Genomic DNA, 21,117 nt, shown 5'->3' with positions numbered 1-21,117 from the left:
GTTGTTGTTTGGTTGTTTGTCTGTTAATGTGGGTCCCAGGAAGCAACCTCAGGTCCTTAAGCTTACACACAAGCTCTTTAGTGACCGGGCTCTGTGTGTGTGTGTGTGTGTGTGTGTGTGTGTGTGTGTGTGTGTGTGTGTGTGTGTGTGTATTCAGTCCCTGACAGCTACCATTAAATGCTCAGAGCACCAGTGTGAAATTGAGAGTAAAATGAGAGTAACTGACAAACAGCACACACACACAGCATAGATAAATATGTCTCCCCTGTAAGAATGATTTCCTACCAACCCCCAGGTCCCATGAGGTTTGAGTCAAAACCCACATCCTATCTGTTTTTAGAAATATCAGGAATGTGGCTCACAGTGTCAAAGACCAACTTCAACATGACTCAGCATTCGCCACAGCTAGGATTCTATAACTTTATGTACTAAGAAATTCTTTATGTCTCCCATATGTGGGCCATTCCAGTAATCACTTATCAATGACACAATACTATTATTCCAAGACCAAGGGGCTATTCAGTCATATCTCCTGAGAAACCATCAAAAAACATTGAAAATGTCATTTCCAAACTTTCTATCAGCTTCCATGTTCCTGTCAGAGGCACTATCCCACTCCAAGACATGACCCACTTTTGTAAATCCAGGAAACTAGGTCTCAGGAACTGTTCCTCAAGCTGTCTCCACATCTTTCTCACTTTGACTGCAACCCTTCCCTAGGGCCCATCACTTTATAGAAACTGCTCCCATCCCTCCCATCTTCTCCCTCCCCCCACAACCCTATGTTCTACATGCCATGCAGCCCGACTTGTGTTCATTCCACCATCCAAATGAGGTTTCATAGAGAGATCATGAATATAAACGTGTGTAAGGGAAAACAGTATGGCCAGTGCTCTTTTCATCCCTCCCTAAATTAGTTAGCAGGGGGTTATATAAGAGCAGGACAGCTGGCCCATCTTCACACAGATGCAGAGGAAATGCACTCATGTCTGTCAGCAGCCCAGTACACAGCTGGAAGAATGAGATTCACTGGGGCTGGCAGAAATAGAGAGCAGAGTGAGAAAAGGTAGACAGGAATACAGAAAGGGCAGTTTCCATAGCAACATCAAGAGCATCCTTGGTAAGGAGATGAGGGTCTCCCCCAGGGTCAGAATGGAAGACAGAGAAGCAGGCCAAGCTGCACAAACTTACCTCAATTAATTAGAATTAGAGGAATCAGCTTACCTCAATTAATTAGAATTCCAGATGCATAAAGAAAATAACTATACACCCTTAAAAAGTCATTGTGGGGGGCACCCACCTCTTACCTCTGCATGAGGAGTTTAGAGATGGGCCCACATAAACAGAAGGACTTTATTGAAAACATTTTGTGCTTTCTCTTTTAAAAGTCATAATTTGGCTGCAAATGCATTGCTTTCTTCTCTGGGGTTTCAAGTAACTACAAATGTGCATTGCATAATGACCCTCTGGCAGGCAGCAACTTCACATCTTGTTGCCTTTCATGGGAGGAAAATCAAGCGTTATGAAAACAGAACAACAGGGTTTTTTTCCTAACCGGCACTTCCTTTATCAACATTGTGCCTGTATAAGGCAAAGCCAGCAGGCTGTCAAGGCAAACCTTGCAGGTTTAGAAGCCATGAATCCAGCAACAGAAAAGGCAAGAACACAGCTTCCCTGCCTTCTTCACCTGAGCTGGGGAAACCTACAGAGGTGGCACTGATTAATCTGTGTGCTGAGGACAGACTATGGCTTCTTTCTCCAAATCTAAGGTCCTGGTTAGTTTGAGACACCTATTCTCCCAGATCCTTCACTACCCAGATGAAAAAGAAGGAAGGGATGTCAGCAGGTTTTGTAGAGAAGGGGGCATCTCAGGAGAACTGTGCTGAAAAATAAACAAACAAAATAAAACAAAAAATACTTGCCCATTGCTGCTTGTTTTGTGCATTCAGCTGCTGAGTATACCAGTTACTGTCTTATACCAGAGCAAATGGGACAGCAGCTTCAGGTGTCACCAGTATCCCCTTTTTAGCAGCACCACAGGCCTCAAGGCACAAACTCACTAGACCCTATTGCCCAGCCTCACAATGCCTGGAAGTCAGCAAGCACTGAAGACTAGCTCTTAGGAAAAATGAAAGGTGGAAACAAAATCCACATGCTGTGGGTGATCTAGTGCTAATGAAGCCAGAGGTTGGGGAAGAGACAACTGGTCAACCCTAGACAGAGCCTAAGATGGGATCACAGAGAAAGCAAGGGCTCTGAGGGCCAGCCAGGGAAAGCATGACTTCTCTGCTGATTTCTTCTAAGTATCCGGTTTTATGAGTGTCTTTGTTGTTTAAAATGCAATTCAGATTTCTCCTTGTTCTCCTTTTCGGATAATTTACCCTGTAGAGTGAGTCCAAAGAAAAACAAAACAAACAAACAAAAACACAACAACAACAACAAATCACAGGAAGCAGTAATGCCACAGGCCAGTGGCTAAGAGATGTGTTTGCTACCTCCTGCTTGTCCCATCTCTTTTTCTATTTTTCTTTTCCTTTTGGGGTTTTGAGCCAAGGTCTTACACTATAACCTAAACTGACCTTGACTCCTCAGTAATCCTCTACCCCAATATTTGGAAGATTGAGGGTTTTAGATATGAGCCACCATGTCTTTTTATCCCCTCCCCCATAGTTTATAGTTCTTTCTAACCCTTCCTCTTCTCTGGAACTTTCTCCTGTCTTATTCCATTAGTGTTGCCATTGCAAAGCACCTGAGACAAGGTGATTTTTTTTTTTTAAAAGAACAGAACTGTATTCTGCATAGGTTAACAGGTAGGGACACATGCAAGATCTTCATAGAACATGCCAGAGAGGTCATCCTCTCCACTTCCAAGATGCAAACTAGTCACTGCAGACCAGAAGGGACATAGGTCATGTCCTGACATAAGAGAAAAGCAGAGAGAACCAGTCTACTCTCCCAGGCCATTGCTACAACAGCAACAACCCACTTCCAAGGAAAGAGCCCTCTTGACCTGTGCTCCTCACAGAAGGTCACTCCTTCCCCACAGTGCTGCATGAGCTCCCAGCACATGGGTTCAGAGAGTACTCTCAGACCACGGCACACTCTCCTTCTCCCTGTCCTCACCCATGATTCTTCCTGTCCCCATGCCATCACATCAGTCTAGTGACCACAACAGAGCTGCAAAGATGTATTAATCCAGTTGTAAAACATATTACAAAAAGTCTCCACACCTCTCTACATTTCTAAGGTCATGGGCATCAGTCAGGGAGCTGTGGAGGACCTGCCTGCAGATAGACCTATCAGCCAGGGAGGCCTCCAAGCAGATGCAAGGAAAACAGAAAACATCACCACAGGAGACCAGATACAAATCTCCCTCCAGTCAACCTCATAGACCCAGCATTCCACTCCACTTCCAAGACGGCTTACACTAGCTTCAAAATAGTCACTTCCGTTTTCCATAGAGAACAAAGCCAAAAAGATAGAGGAAGAAAACGTTTTCACTTGCCTGAGGGAAAATAGTTTTTCCACTATGAAATGGGAGTTTTTTTTTTTTTTTTTTTTTTTTTTTTTTTCTCATCACAACACTGGGAAAGGAAATCCAATGGCCAGTAATGGAATCGGGGGCTCTCATGGCCTTACATACCAGAAGTGTCCTACCACTTGAGGTCACAAAATATAAGGGGTACACAGGTACTTTATCTATGACATAATATTTTAATTAAACATTAGAAACCAAAAGTGCTGAAGGCACCTGACTACAGCTTAAGAGAAGAAAAACTTGAAGTGAATTAAAACTTTATAAGCTACCTATGATTGATATGCACTTGAAAACCTACAAAGGATTACTCATCATGTCTACCAAGATAGGACTTGAGCAAAGCTGAAGAGGATTGCTGTTTGCAAAAACATCACAGAAAGGATTTAAACAAAAAGGCAACGATTTGCAAAAGGAACAAGATATTCCAAAAAGAAAGAAAAATTTGACTTACCTTTGACCCAACAAGTGTATAAAGCCATTGGATGGTCTCACTGTGGTTGATGACTCCATTCATCCCATCCACATACAACATAATCTGTCCCAGTGCTGCAGACAGGGAAGAGAAACAAGCAGATGTTATGGGTTAATATAGAAATGCAATCTCTAATGAGCAGAAGGTAAACTGAAATTTTTATCATGTTAAGTCACCGGCTGTTGGGAACCAACTCTGAAGATCTGAAATTGGCTGAATCTTATTTCAGAACCAAAAGCAGCAGGGCTATTCCTGGCATCTGGAGCCTATAACCAAGGCATTGAAACAGTGATTGATGGGTATATGCATCTGGATGTCCAAACGCAGGCCTCTCCATTCTAATGTGTGTGTTGTCCAAGACAGGGCAAACCTGTACACAAGATGGCATCTAGAACCAAGAGGGCACACAAAGTTTCCAAAAACAACCAGTGCCCCAGGCTTCAGACAGCAGGTCCTATGTCTTGTAAAACTATCCGGTGGGGACACAATTGTATTCCCTTAGAGAAATAACAACACTGTATTTAAGTGTTACTATGAATTTTCTTAAATTCAAAGATGGAAAATATCAGACTGGGAAAAAAATCACCTTCTGGCTCAGCCTAGAGGTATAGACTTGTGATCCCAGCTACCCTGGAAGCTGAGGTAGGAAGTGCACAAGTTCAAGGCCAGGGTATCCAACTTAGTGAGACAGTCTTGAAATTTTAAAAATTGCAAAGAAGGCTGAGGTTGTAGCTCACTGATAGAATACTTACTTCATGTGTACACAGTCCGTGGAACCCCTGAATAACCTGTCACACTCCAAATCTTAAATTTTTAGTGTAACATAATCGCTCTATTGTCATTCTCCAAGAAGAAAGTACATCTATTGTTTTTAAACAGCTCCATTAACATCAAAATAATTTTGGCTTTTGACACTGCACGGATGTGGCGAATGTCCATATTAAGCAGGTTTCCTTAACTCGTGCCAACCATCCTAACCATCTTTCACCCATAAGCAGTTAACACAGCATCAATAGCCTTTTAAACTTCATTTTCAGTAGAACATCTTATTTTGAAAATTGGAAATTAAGCAAAATGATCTTTAATCCCATAACTGAAGGGTAATTACTTTAATGTACTGACAGACTTTCTTTATACAAAGATTGCATGTAAGTTTTAGAAAATAATCTACATGAAAGGGCATTGACTGAAAAAAAGTACAACCCCAAAAGGGACAGTTCAGGGATCAAGGTAGACAAATGTGCATGTGATATAAAAAAAAAAAATAGCATTACCTTCAAGCAAAGGAGCAAACAGACAGACATTCTAAGAAAAGCTGCATCTGAATACATAAGGCTTAAAAAAAAAGCATTTGTGGTACACACTCAAAATACAGTAGACATTATGTAATAGGTTCATCTTCTAGCTAGCATCCAAACACTGGAGATATTCTTATTAGAGGCAGGATTTTAAACAGGCAGGATGGCTGGCCTTCTGGGTGCCTGTGCTAAGAGACTAAGTTCTCTTTACATGTTTCCTCACATGGCTTGAAGAGCCAATCTTAAAAGGCCTCTACATAAAACAAAACAACCCCCCCCACACACACACATAAATAAGGAAGCAAGAATGTTCTCCAATGGGCCATTTGGATGACAAGTAAAACCTAACACCCATCGCAAGTCAGCACACACAATAAAACAAAGCCTTGTCCTACCCTGTAAAAATGTTTCTGTTCAAAGAATTAAAAGGCAAGCATAAAACTTTAAGCCTCTCTTAATTTAACAAGCTAGTCCAATCTGCTTGTATAAAAGAAGAATTTATTACAAGTGGCATATGGCTCAGTGGGAGGGGCCTTGCTTAGATCTGAGCTCTGTCTGTGGCACCTCAGAGGGGAGGAAGGGAAGGGCTGACACAGGAGGCATTTGCTCTCTTCTCTTTTCGTATTTCCTCACTGCACATGTCACTATTCTTCTGCAATAGACAAGCAAGCAACCAAGGCCAGATCAAGGCAAATGAAGGATTTGATGGGTTTTGTGGTTTGGGAACTTTTTACTCATTTTCTCCTTCAGCAAGTTCAGTCCCAAGTGGACCCTACAGCCCCTGGAAAGTCCAGCCTATGAGGCTCACCACCCCCACACACACCCAAAATCTGGAACGGTGATTTCCACCCAAACTGCTTAGGGGCCTCGGTTAGTTGGACAATAGATGTGAGAAGCTGGGCAGCTGATACAAAAAGGGATGAGCAGATGAAGGTTTAAAGGTTGATTGCATCCGCCTCTCACACTGGAGGTGGGGCTCACCGGAATGTCTGTATGTAAAAACTTGGCCTAACACCTGGATAACCCAAAACCTGCCCTCTAAGCAGATGTTAAAATGCTGGAGCTTTCTTCCTGCAAGGCCCACTCCAGACACAAGATGGCACCAATGAGACTCGACTGAGCTGATAGCGCAAAAAGAATCAAAAGCAAAGACTCACTCACCAGCCAGAAACCTGACAACAAAATCACACAAAAGTAGAAAAAAGTAGATGTCATGGTAACACACCTGTGTCTGGCTCACAGGAACCAGGTCGTTTTGGTCTTTTTGTTTGTCTGCTTTTGATTTTGTTTTTTGGTGACAGGCAGAACAGGGTAGTGGGGGCATCCTAGTCCCAAAAAGAGATCCTTTGGGAACCTTCCTTGTTTCACCACAGATGGAACTTCCTGGCTTTTTTCTGCTTCCATGTATCTAAAACTAACTAACACAGTTGTAACAAGAGCCTCATTTTTTCCGGAGCCTTGGCGGGGGCTGAGTTAGAATGCTGCCCAGACATCATTGCCCCTCAACATGCTCCAACATCAAGCTTGCCCTGGCCGAGGCCTTTACTGCTCAGCTCTCTCAGGTGCAGAGCATGGATTCCAGGGAGCAACTGCTGCCTGACCCAGAGTCTCCAAGGCTTTTCTCTTAACACAGCTGTCATGTTTTAGTTTTTACAGTCAGCTATATGATCAATTTTGAGATTGAATTTATACAAAGTTTAAAGTTCTTTTTCACTTAACAGCTCAATTGATATAAGGCCATTTGTTAGAGACTTTATTTGTTTAAATGCTTTTGCAAGTTAGGAAGAAGTCCATAGGCTGTGTTTGTGTGGGTCCGTTTCTGTCCATTGATCTATTTGCCAATATCACATTATCTCTATTATAGCTAAGTCTTTACATTTGTGTACCCTGACCCATCCTATGCCACTCCTCTCCCCCCAATGTGGTTTTGGCTGTTTGCGTTCCTTTTCAAACTTCTGTATAAAGTCTGGAAGCAGTTTGTCTATATCACTAAAAAAAAAAAATTCCTGCAATAGGGCTGAGGATATGATTCAGTGGTTAAAGTGCTTGGCACCTGTGGACCAGAGTTCAGATTCCCAGATTGCACACAAGTGTCTGGAAGTTCACCTGTAATGCCAGCCCAGAGGAGAGCAAACTGGCTAGCTGGACTAGCATATAGGTAAGCTCTGAGTTTGATTGACTGACCCTGTCTGAATGAATGAAGAGCAATCTAGACCATACCTGATAGCAGCTTCCAGCCCACACACATGTGCACATGAGCACAAAAACACATACACAAGCAGGTACAATACACACACACAAAGACAAACACTCAGAGATGTTGAGGTTTACGGATAAATTCTGAGACAACGCCTCTAGCAGGTGAGACTTCAATTCATTAATCCACTAAGTCCATTAATGTGAATTTCCTCTGATTGCTTTCAACTGTTCAGCTACAGATAGGGTATGTGTTTTGTGGTCTTGTTTCCTGAATTTATAAGTAGCACCCGTCTTTTGAAGCTATTGTAGATAGTTGGTTTTTTTGTTTTGTTTTGTTTTGTTTATTTGCCTTTTAGTTTTTCCATTCCCCATTAGGAGAATGGAAATAATTCCCTTATTAGGAGATGGGAATAATGGCTTTGTTGTGTTGATCTTGAATCCCATAATTTTGTTCAGTGGATTAATTCTAGGAGGCTTTAGCTCTTTTTTTGTTTGTTTGTTTGTTTGTTTGTTTCTGTAGACTTACTTGCGTTGCCTGCACAGACAATAATGTTTCTGTGAAAGAAATTGTTGTTGTTTCCTCCTTACCAAACCATACCTGAGCCTTCCTTCCTATGCTACCTCAGACTTGGTAATAGTCAACAGGAGTGGAGAAAGTAGACACCTTTCCTGTTCCAGCTGTCAAGAGGCTGTCCATTGAGATATTTAGTGTTAATTATGATGTTAGAAGCAGGTTTTTGTGAATTTCTAAACAGAATCCTGGGAGGTTTTATGATCACAAATGCACGATGACTTGTGTCAGGTGCTTTTTCGAAGTTAACTGACGTGAACATGGTTTTTCTGCCTATACAGTGGTTCATGATGCATGAATCTCAGGCATCAAATGAGCCTTGCACCTCATTTGGTCACAGGGCATTATTCTTGTTATGTGTTGCTGGATTTGATTTGCTATCATCTTGTTAAGGAGTTTCACATCTTTGCTTGGGATACATATTGGTCTGTACCATCCTGCCTGTCTGATTTTCACATCATGGGGACTCTGGCTTCATGAGATGAGCTGGGAAGTGTTTCTCTTCCTTTTTCCTGGATGAGATTTTTATACCAGCGGTTTTGTTTTGTCTTAAGATGTTTGGTAGAACTTGCCAGGAAGCCATCTGGGCCTAGAGATTCTTTTTTTCAAACTTAACTGCAAGCTATTTTCTTTTGAAGTTAGCAATAGTTATAATGTCTCGGCTTATCTATCTCCATCTAGGGTTTGGTAGTTTGTGGTCGGTAAGGAACAGGTCTGTTTTTCTAAGCTGTCTGTTTTTAACCTTAGAGTTATTAGAGAGGCTGCTACTCAGCTAGCACTGTAGGTCATATCTTTCTTGCCTATTGTTGGCAACTGTCTTCTCTCATGTCCCATTATTCTTGATCAGTTTTATTTTTTCTTTTTAAATAACCAGCTTTTTTGTCCCTTGATTTTTCTAACACTTCAATTTCAATATTTTCCATTATTATTTCCTTCTACCTTTCAGATTATTTTTATTCTTAGTCTGTTTTTTTTTCTTTAATTTGAGGATTCACATGGTTTTCTTTCTCCAGCATAAGCCCCTACCATTGTAATTTTCTCTCGTGTATCACACACCACAAATTTTAATGCAGTGTCTTTTCATTTGGTACAAACTATTTTCTAATTTCCTTTGAAAATTTCTCCTTGACATATGGGTGACTCTGATGTGTGTTAATTTCAAGGGTTTGGACATATTCCTATTATCTTTCTGTTGCTGATTTAGTTTAATTCCATTACAACCAGAAAACACATCATCTGATTCCAATTCTTCAAGATTTGTTATGGTTTGTTTCATGAGTCAGGCTATGACCTATCCTGGTGACTGTTTTGCCTGTTTGTGAAAATGCATATATTCTGCAGCAGCTGAGTGGAATACTCTGGAAATGTCCCTCAGGGCTAGCTATCTGATGGCTCTGTTCAGTTCCTCGATAACCTTGCTGATTCTCATTCTGTCAGGTCTGTTGATCATCGGGGAAAAGTGAACTGGCAAATAAAATGGAATTTTTTCTATTTCCTATTCCGATTCTTTCCACTTGGGCATCATATATGCTGGAGCCGTATTGTGTAGAAGAACCAGTCCTTATGTCACAGTGACATCCCCTTCACCATTCATTGCTCTCAACTCTACTTACTCATAGTGATGTGGCCACTTCTCTGCTTTATTTTTATTAATATCTGTATTTTTTGTCTATATCTCTTTGCTCTTGAACTGTGGATACTAAGATAAGTTTCTCATGACATTTTAGTTGAGTCTTCTTTTGCCTATCCTGATACACCCTGCCTTTAATGTTGTGACTAGGCTAGTCACATATCATATAGTTATATTGCTATATTTGAATGTAGGTCTATCTGCTAATGAGGATATCTGCTAAGTTACTAATTCTGTTTATTATAGGATTCACGATTAACTCTTTCGGTATACTTCTTTGCATGAGCTTTCTATTTTTCTTCTACATGAAACACTTTTTATAATATTGTTGGGGTTTTTTTGTTGTTTTCTTGTTTTTTTTTTTTTAAGTCTTTCACAAACACAATGTCAGCATCACCCTGGCACTGGGACCTACTGGTTTTTCATTTCCCAACAAGATGAAACTTTCCAAGTTTATTGTATGACAAGTAACATTAGCTTAGATCCTGGATAATTTGAAAATTATGTCAAGAAACTTTGGCTTTTGTTTAAGTATCACAGAAAACACTGGAATTTTATTTAAGCGGGCAGCTTTCCTTACTCAGTTTGGGCCCTCAGTTTTGACCTTCCTTTCATAGCCTGTGGTTTCCCAAACCAGCAGTTGTTCTAGCCTTTTCTGTGTATCTGGACTGGCTCTGCCAAATGATTGTAGAGTGGCCAGAGTGGGACCTGGGCTGAGGATTATTTTGTTTGGCTCTCTAAGTCTGGTCCTGTGTGAGGATTACAGAAAGGCCAGTGGGGGCCTGGACTCCATTTAAACTTGTTTAGATTTCTAAGTCTCGGGCGAATTCTTTAGGACATACATTCACTCAGACACAGCTTGTGATAAGCCTGGGATCCATATAAATCTGACACAGGCACACACACACACACACACACACACACACACACACACACACACACACCTTCTCTAGTATCTTCTGGATATCTCTAAGTCTTCTGAAGCTCTCCTGGTTTCCAGCCAGAGGGCTGGGCATATTTAACCTGTTCTGCCACTTGTCCATCTGTAATAGTTTCCACACCAGAGGTTGCTGTCCCATCCTCTTGTGAGCAATGTCTCTCCTAAACAGACTATTAGGCATCCTCCGGCTCCTGCTTTTCCCTAAGTCCCCACAGCTGGTCTCATCTAGGGATTACTATGGACTGGCAACACAGAGAACTAAGAATACAGGCATTTGAGTGTTTGATGAACACACCATCCATTTGAGGCCATTTCACATTCTAGACTTTTTTCCCAATTTGCTGTTAACAGTTAATATTAAGCCTTCAAATATTTGTTCCACGTCTCTTCCCTCAGCACAGCAGTTGCTTTCAGCCAAGAGATGGGCTGTGTGTGTTTATGTCATCTCACCCACGACCAGACAACTCCTGCTCTGCATTTAGAGGAAGTATCACAGCCTCACCGTGGACAGGGGTGGCAAGTGAGCCCTTGGCTGGGGGCCGCTCTGAATCTTGCCTCGCCGTTTAAACCTCTGCTTTGCCACTCTTCCTTTCTTCATCTCCCTCCTCCTTTCCCTCTTTATCTCTCCTTCCCTTCTCTTTTCCTTCCTGCAGCTGGAGACCCTTTCTTCCAGGTAAAAGTAAGCTTGGTCCAGAGCTCAGGTCACTCCTAGGGGCTTTGCTGGAAGTAGTGCTGAGGGACTCAACTGTCCTCCATCTTAACTCTATACCCTCCTCACCCGGCCTCCTCCTGGGGCCCTCTGGGCTCCTGTTACAAAGCACAGCCCTCAACCACCCAGGCTCCAGCTGGAGCCCATTCTATACTTACAATTTCAGACAGCACTAATGAGTTGCGAAATCGATTCCACTAGTCTCAACCAACAATCTATTGCTCTTAGTAAATAAATAAAACCGTGGGAAATAGAGTGTCTTGTACTTAGGGAGGAAAGGGCTGCTCTTGTTTTTGCTGTATTTTATGTACATGTTTTTGTCCTGCAGGTCTTCAAAGGATAATGCTTGGAATTAGCTATGCCAGACCCAATCTCCTTCCTCACCCTCCACCTCCAGTCGCTCCTCAATACTTCCTCTATCACAACAGTCCCCAACCTGCGGGTAGTGATTCCCTTTGGGGACTGCATATCGGATATTTACATTATGATTCATAACCAGCAAAACTACAGTTATGAAGTAGCAATGGGAATAATTTTATGGTTGGAGGTCGCCACCACATGACAGACCTATGACAGCATCACAGCACCAGAGAAGTCGGGAAACACTTCTGCAGCAGGTCCTGCAATCCACCTTTTCTTCCTTCTAACACGGCCACCCATTAGCTTTCACTGTTGCTACAAAAGTCAAGTATGTCTAATGTTTTAGCACTTCTACAGATGTGGTCATCGATAAAGTTCACTGCATAACTGAGTCACAAAATTAACACACATGCATGCACACACACACACACACACACACACACACACACACACACATGCATGCATGCACAGATCTCATAAGGTTTTAAATAAGTTCCTGATTTTGTGTTGGGCCACACTCGTGACTATCCTGGGTCACATGTGGACCACAGGCCATGGGTTAGACACACTTTCTTTGTACTAAAGGAGCTGCTGGTCTTGGCTAGTCTGACTCTGGTTTGTCACCCCCTTCCCAACACACACTAGATAATATGTTAAACATCTTAGCTGAAGCCGAACAAGGCTCTGTCCCACTCTGGCCTAAAGACAGAGTTCCTGTCTCCACACAGCCTTGCATCCCACAACCCGCTGACCTTCCTTGCATCTTGTTCAGACCACCTGGAAACCTGTCTCTGGGCCTTCATCTGATATCTTAGGGTTTCTAATTCCGAGCCTGCTAATATTCAGCTGGGTACTTGCGCATTATGCTTATGTAAAGTACTTAGAAAACACACTCAACAGACTAGATAGAGATCTGATTTTTATTTATTTTGTTAGTATATGCATGCTTGCACAAATATACCTGTGTACGCATAGAGGCTAGCAACCAATGTCAAAGCATGTTCAATCACATTGCACCTCATTTGATAAGGCAGAATCTTTCTCTAGACTCAGATCTTGACATGGCTGGACTACCTGATCTGTGCCCCCATGGGAAACTCCCTGCTTCTTTCCACAACACCAAAATTATAGGCAAGCATCTATATTTTTACAGAAGTTCTTGGGGAAATTGAATTGGAGACCTTATGCTTTTTGCAGCAAGCACTCTTCCCTTCAAGCCATTTTCCTAGGCTGTAGTTTCCTCTTTAATTCTGTAAAGTTTTGCAGTGGTGAGTAGCAAAACAAGGGCCTGGCACACCTTAGCAAGTGCTCTAAAACCAAGCTCCATTTGTAGTCCCGATTCTTTCTTTTAAAAAATAATTTCTTATTACACACTGAACACACTGAAGAATACAACCCAAAGTTAGATGTTTGCCTGCTTGTTCATGTGCTTTAGCCAAAGATACCAAAAATGCCATGGCCTAGTGAGGAGGAAATCCCTTCTTGGCAGAAGCACCCAACTTTCTTGACAAAGAACTGTTGCCCCGGGTCATTTTTTAATCAAGCCCACATCCATTCTTTCCCTCTTTGTAAAAAAAGATCTCTTTTTCTTTTTACTTGTCTGTATAAATGCATCTCTGTGCACATGTGAGTGGGGTGCCCACGGAATCCAGGAGGTGGCATTAGATTCTCTGGAGACAGAGGCAGGAGTAGCTGTGAGCCATCAGCCAGGGGTATTGGGAACCAAACTCAGGTTTGTTCTCTTAATGGCTGAGCCTTCATTTCTCCATCCCCTTTTCTCCTCTTTATGGCATAGGCAATAATAACAGTAGTTTGATGAGAAATGTTATTCTGTAAATATGTTTCTCACACTGGTTAATGAATAAAGCACTGTTGGCCAATAGGAAAGCAAGATAGGCAGGACTAGGAGACAAGGAGGATTCGAGGGAGTAGTAGGGAGGAGTCAGCATATAGAGACCGAAGAGAACAGAGGTCCGGGCCCACTCTCCAGTAAGATGAGACCACATGGAAATACTTAGATTAATAGAAATGGGTTAATACTTAAGACAGAGCTAGCTGATAAGAAACTAGTACCTGGCCAACAGCATTATATCTAATACAGGGTCTCTGTGTGTTATTTGGGGTGGCGCGGCTGTGGGACCAGCGGTGGGGAAAAAACTACTCCTTACAGTGGTTGTCACCATTGCTTTTCAGGAACTTGAAGGCCAACTTTTGCTGGAGGCCACCTTTGCTGATTTCAAATTGTCCGAAGCCCCCCCCCAAACCTTCACTTGGGCCTGTACAAGTGACTGCTGGGTAACTTTTGACATCAGAGGGACAAAGCTCTAACCTTAAAGTACAGAAGCCCTGGCATTTTCTGAAGATCCATCCCATGAAGAAACATGAAATCTGGTTGCAACTCTTTCCCTGACTCTGGTCATTTCCCTGCATCAACTCATCTTTCCCCTCAGTATCTGAAGTAGCTTTAAGCCCTATTCTAGGGGAGGGGGATTAGAACTTGGGGAATCCCCTCTTTCTTATATCTAACCACCTTACAATCAAACTCTTTCAGTTTCTAATATATAATGTACAAAATGGGCCTGGATAAGTAACAGAATGTTCTAGAACTAGTCTATAAAACATTTTACCATTTGACAATGTAGCTTGAACAATTCCTATTTATTTCTTCTAAAATTACAAGAGAAAAGCAAATTCTATGAAAAAGTTAAAATTTCCTAACTACAAACAACATTCAGCTACCAGGTGAATGTGGGTGGGGTCACGTGACTTGCCCATGGGCATAGAGACAGGGCTGCTGTCATACAATTGGACAACAAATATTACTAAAAGGCAGACAGTATAAACATGAAGACTGATGATGCTTTCTTCAACTAGAATAGAGCGAGACTCTGACTACCTCCGAGAGCAATGTGTGAGCCAATGCACATACACACCATGATTCAATCCTGACTTCTGGAAAAGATTTCTGACTTGAAGATGGGACTCCAACCTACTTTAATCAGACCACTGAAACTCACTGTGAACTCTAACGTGGATTTGTTCAACTCTAATTTCTGTTATTCATCAGCCCTCACCCCTATAAATATCAAAAAAAAAAGGAGGCTGGTTCTGTAACCATTTCTGGAACAAAATAAAAACCTTGTATTTCACATTATTTTTATTTTCTTCCTCTTAATTGTCTGCCCAAAATAACAAGCCCAGCCCAGTTTTCCCCAAGGGCAACTGTCAAAGAAATACTCTTTCAACACCGATTACTCCATGAAAATTAAGTGGAATAAGCTGCCAATTCTGGACCGGAGACAGGAATTTAATCAGCACACGAAGAGCTCCGATGAGGTGTCAAAGTTCTGGGTTCCCTGCTTGCATTTGAACAGAATTTACAATACAAATGTCCCAATTTCAATTCAAATGTCCCACCCTGGAATGTTGATGTCCTTAGGAAAAAAAATCAAGAAAAACTGAAGTGACAAAACAGCAGGATGAAGGGACTCTGAACACTTAGGAGCTAATTAGTAACAGTGGGAAGAGGGGAAGGGTCCTGTAAGATTCCTCACATGGGTCTTTCTGGTCGACCTTCCTTTCCTTGGGATGTCATGGCACCAAGTGCTCAGCCTCTTCTTCCATTTAAAGCCATGCAGAGGGCTGACCTATGCCTGGATTCTTCACTCATCTCTCCATCAGTAACACTTTAAATTCCATTCTCATCCATACAGTTGGTTTCAAAGACTCGTCAGCCACTGGCATGGAAATGCCCTCACTATACAAAGCTGTGATGGTCTCGATGGCATCCATGTACCCAGCCTCTCTCAATCTTTCCTAGTCTATATTTCCCACACTTTTTAGATAAGGGAAAACCCCAAATGGGGTTTTGAGCCTCCAAAACCTCCTAGATCCTCTATGGAAAAAAAAAAACAGTCATTTTAATTCTCTGCTTTGTAATGATTACCAAGGACTTACAGCCCATAAAATACCTGTGGGCATTCACAACCTTCCTATGGTAACTCAGCCAGAAAGGAAAAGGAGGAAAGACAGAGAGCAGATCATCAGGGACCAGGGTGATAGAGGTCACCCCGCCCCCACTCTTGCTCAAGGCCATCATAGCATTTCCCTCATGGACCTGGGGCAGCATTCTGGGTCAGTGACAAAGGCTTGACCAGTGACCCTGGTAAATGTGGCTTCTCATACTGAAGAGAGTCCAAGAAGGAAGTGTATTTGGGAGAAGGATCAATCCATGAATGGCATTCTGCCTTCTGGTTCATCTTCTAGAGCCAAGAGACATGGAATACAGAAGATGATTGAGCCTGAGCAAGTAGGCCAGGGTTCATAAATATCCCAGATCGTAGTAGCATGTGGCTATTGTGAGCCTGAGAAACCAGAGAAGGTTCGAGGAAGAGGATGAGAGACACACCTGCGTGCATGGACACCTGTGGCTTGCAGAAGATGGACCAGAATCCTAGATGTGAGGAGAAAGTCATGCAGGAGTGGTCCTCTGGCTTTTGTGTTCTGGGAAGGGTATCATTAAGGAAAACTTGAAGGACATAGATCCAGGGGGAAAAGGACTGGTATGGCAACATAAACCCCCTGTTACTCTGAGGAAGTTACTGACCTTCCTGAAGGGAAGACAGGGACAGCATGGATCCCATAATGGAGTGCGGTGGAATGTGTTTGAGTACAGCACAGCAGGCTGTTAGGCAGGGTGCTTCTGCTGAGGCTTCGATGATAACTAATGTCTGAGCTTCAACTGTATCATCAGTGAAACAAGAGACTTAACCTGGATACCCCCAAAGCTCCCCATCTCCAAAATCCCACACTTCCCTTCTACTCAAGAAGCTTATGGGGCTGTAATGTGAAGTTATGGGCACTAGGGAGCGCACTTCTATTAGGCATTACCACCTGTAATTTGCACAAATCCTGAGTGCCACAAATCTGCCTTATTATAAATAAGCAACTCTATGTAGACAGAGCATCAAAAAACAAAACAAAAAAAAAAATCCTGGAATAAACTTTTGTGAGTTCTTTAAAATAACCAAATATATCCCAATATATTAATTCCACATATGTATTTATAATTTCAACCATGATTTTTAATGTTCTGGAACCGCTCAACCTGACACATGTACTAACTTACTAAAATTCCACTGATTTCTGCAAATCTTCATCCCAAGACACAGTCCATGGGAGACTCGCTGTGTATCCTATGAGAAGGCTGTGGAACCTGTCCTGTAATTGCCTTGCAGCTAGCATAGGTCAGGTCAGGCTCCGAGTTCCTAGGCTAATCACAGAGAAGTCACTCTGCTAGAAGTCTGGAGTCACCACTCTCCCATACCCTGCTCCCCAGGGGCCTAGCCTCCACTACCTGCATTATATATATGTGGGTGTGAGGCTGGCTTTGGTGGCTCTGATGCTCGGTGGCTCATTCCACCGAAGGCCAGCCTTTGGTTCCTTCTAACCAGGCTTTTTCCAGGTGCGCTCAGTGTCATGCACCTGCCTCTAGCCAGAACCAAACTGAAGAGAAGCATGGGGAAAATCAGAGTCCTGGCACCCAGAAGACTATCCTTCACATTCTCCACTCAGATGGACTGGGGACAGGGACATGGTAGGTGCCACTCCTCCTTGTCTGCCCAGTCTGCTTTTTCTATGCTCCAGGTTTCTAGAACCAATGTGCAGCTAGCTATACAGATGCATGCTCCACAGACAGTTTCAAAAACTCAGTGCAAGTATTATGTGACCATCCCCACATCACGCAGCTCAGTAAAGGTTAACAACCCAGGACAACACCTTCATTTCTTCTGGGGGTACCAACTGCACTGAAGACCTCAGAAGAGAACTTTCTAAACATGCAGACTCAGTGTGGTCATCACTGGCTCAACCTCTGATTAAATCTAAACTCTTTGTGAGTGTTATAAGATTGCTTAATGTCATTTAATGATGTTATTTTAAAGCTCTAGAGCAGTGGTTCTCAACCTTCCTAAAGCTGTAATACTTTAATACAGTTCCTCATGCTGTGATGACCCCAGCCATAGAAGTAACTTTCTTGCTACTTCTTAACTGTGATTTTGCTACTGTTATGAATTGCAATGTAAATATGTGATAGGCAGGATATCTGATATGTGACTCCAAAGAGGTCATGACCCACACGTTGAGAACCACTGACCTAGAGTCATTCCAAGATATGCCAGAACAGTCAGGGACAGAGGGCCCCTCTTTCCTAGTGCCATAATCACCTGCTAGCCCAAATCCATTGATGTTCAAAAAGGGGAAATGAAGGAAAACAACACATCCTTTAAAAGATGAAAAATACGCAATAATTCAACCTCTAGTGATTATGCAAAAACACTATTGTCTGACTTCCAAAACTGAAATGTGTGTGTGTGTGTGTGTGTGTGTGTGTGTGTGTGTGTGTGTGTGTGTGTCCATGCATTATTAATAGGCATGGATGCATTTGCTCTGTGGGTATACTTCATTGTTAAAAATTGTCAGATACATGCTATATAACATGGACAGACTTTGAAAAAAAAAAACATTTTGATAAATAGAATAAGCCAGACATTAAAGGACACACATGGAAAGCCTATACTTGTATGAAGTGGCTAAAACAGCTAAATTCAGAGACAGAAAGGGGCTGAGGGGAGGGAGCCTAGAGTCATTGTCTAATGGAGGCAGAATGTGTTTAGGGTGATGATAAATAGCGACAGTGATGATGGCATAGCATAGTGGTGACAAATATCACTAGATGACACAACCAAAAGTGACAAAAATGGTTTTATAGTACACTCGTGTTTAAAACACCATCATCGCACAAATGACAAAAGCATCAAGATAAAAATCCCATGGACAACACTACCTGGAAGAAAACACAGGCCTAATAAAAGAACATCTCAGCAGTGAGAAAGACGGTTGTGATCTCGGGTGCTCTGGCTTTCTGTTCTGGCCGTGGCCCTCCCGGGGCTGGTAGTGAGTCCATGTGCACTGATACAGATGAACCTTACAGCCCTTGCATGGCGAGCAAGGCAGCAGGCATGTACACTCCCACCCATCCTGCCTTCTTGGCCTGTGTAGCAGATTCCATCTATTTAATAGCTATTTCCTGGCAGCTGTAATTACACACTCATTAGCAGGGAATTGTTTTGCCATCCTAAGAGTCAGGACTGGTTGCTGATGATTAGTATTTTGTTTTCATTTCTATAAATACACATGCATTTCACATGTCATCGCTACCGAAACTGAAGAAATACTTCAGACCACAAATTCTCTGCAGGAGTGAGTGAGGAGGAAGAAAGTTGGTATTGAGAGCAGAGGTGGTTTACTGAACACAATGGCTTATGATCCTTCACAGGCTCAGGGGCACTAAGAGGTGTCCAGAACATCCGTGACACTCAACTTCACACAGTGGAGAGCTACAGGTGATTGAGAAAAAGTGTATTCAAAGGTTCCTTAAGGGGATGCTCATGGAAAAGAAATTCACAAACAATGCTTTTAAAGCTCCACAATTAAAGATGTTCCTTAAAGCCAAACACAGACACAGACAGCAGCTGTTCACACACACACACAAATTCTGGTTCAATGTCCTCACCGGCCTTCTCCTGGGCCTCTCAGTCTGTTCAGCCCAGAGGGAGCTGTCTGTGAGGGTCACGACCCTCCATTTTACCCTGCACTCTTAGCTTTTCTGAAACTGACATGCCTCTCCCCACTCACAAGAGGAGTCCCACTTCTTGCTGAATGCCAGGCTCTCTGCTAGGTCTGCTGGGTTGCACCACCTTAGCCAGATGGACAGAGCACCAGTTGGATTTCTTGCCTCATCAGTCTTAGGAAGGTTCAGGAGGCAGGCCAAGGAAGGATTTCAGGCCTGGGCTCTCAAGCCGAAGAAGCCTGGACCTGCCTCTTCCAGAATGAGCATCTAAGCACCAAGGACCAGTGCCTGTGTGACTTGACCCCTGCTGCCTCAAATTTTTCTTCCGTGAGAAAAACAAGCAGAAGTTGTGTGATGTTTCTAGAGGGCCATGATGACATTCAAATAAGAGATGGCCACATGCACTAGTCTCTCCCAAGCTCAAGCATCTGCCAATGATGCCAAGTGACAGAGACATAGAAGGCCCCCTGTCAGGAAGAGGCATCCTGTCTACCTGCAGGTGTCCAGCCTCAGCAGTCCTTATTCCAGAGCCTGCACTTAGATCTTCTTGAGCAATAAGCTATGGGCTTTTACAGGTGCAGGCCAGCCTATAAAATAGGAGCAGCAGCAAGCTGACTTTGTGAGAGGAGGACAGTGTGAGCAGCTGTGCCCTCTGTTTTAAGGCAAATTCATCTAGCCAAGATGATGCAACACACACCCTGGGTGCCCCAGACACACTGGGATAGGCTGCTTTCCAAAATGCAGACATGCAAGTGGGTTTAGAAGCTGGCGGTGTGGAGTGTGATTCCAGAGGTTCAGAAAGAACAGATGTTGCAAAGCACAGCTCTCCTTGCCATTGTCATAAGGAGAGGCTGGAAACTATAAATGTGGCAGTCAGAATAGTTGTTATCTCCAGGGAAAGAGCCCTGCAACAGCAGAATGCTACACTGGGAATCTTCAACTACACAGCTAATTCTGACCTCTAAGGGCAACAGTGTATCCACAGGTCTCGCTATTATTCTCTATACTTCTTTGCATAGCTGCAGTGTTTTGTATTAGATTAAAATGAGTGATTGTCAAAGTAACTCCAAACTGACAGATTCTAAGGCAATGACGAATATACCCTTCAATTTTATTTATTGTGTGTATGTATGTGGCCAACACATGCCACAGAGTATAAATAGAGGTCAGAGGAAAACCTATAAGATTCATCAAGTCTCTACTTCCACCATGTAGGTCCCAGGGATGAAACTCAGATCATCAGCCTTGTGTCAAGCATCTTTACCATCTTGCCTGTTTGATGAACACATTGATTAGTGAGTGATGGAAGTATTCAATTCCAGTAATTCTATTAATTCCCTGTGGCACTATTCACTGAGGAGAGAATGCTTGATTTGTAACCTTCCTTGAAAAGTTATATCATTTGTGGACATCCATCCCTCAGTATTGGCAGGGATCCATCCTAGAACTTCCTACAGACACCAAGTCCCTTATGAAAAATGTCACAGCCTTTGAATGTAAATATAGATACATCCTCCCTTATACTTCAGATCCCCACGACTTATAATAGCTGATAAGTGCAGATGGTTCCACTCTGTAGTTCAAAAGACAGTGGAAAGCTCATATATGCTCAGCACAATTACAATTTGTTTATTAACAATTTCCCTCTACAGTTGATTTCATACATGAGTACAGAACCCATGGATATGGGGTATGTACTATTTAAGTCTTTGTCCCTAGGAATATTTGTTTTCATGATGCTGTAATTATCATATACCATGGAATAGTTAA

At 42.6% G+C, this 21,117-nt stretch overlaps 1 protein-coding gene across 1 annotated transcript in view; it reads right to left on the bottom strand.

Moving 5' to 3' along the window:
- Positions 1–21,117, bottom strand: part of Fhod3 (formin homology 2 domain containing 3) — a 397,434-nt gene that overhangs the window by 152,699 nt on the left and 223,618 nt on the right. The window contains exon 6 of the mRNA XM_051202091.1: positions 3,990–4,084. Coding sequence (XP_051058048.1) covers positions 3,990–4,084 — 95 coding nt within the window. The remainder of the gene's footprint in view (positions 1–3,989; positions 4,085–21,117) is intronic.

Source organism: Phodopus roborovskii, unplaced genomic scaffold (assembly GCF_943737965.1).
Source record: "Phodopus roborovskii unplaced genomic scaffold, PHOROB, whole genome shotgun sequence".
Classification (NCBI taxonomy): domain Eukaryota; kingdom Metazoa; phylum Chordata; class Mammalia; order Rodentia; family Cricetidae; genus Phodopus; species Phodopus roborovskii.
This window is presented reverse-complemented; position numbering and strand designations above follow the sequence as displayed.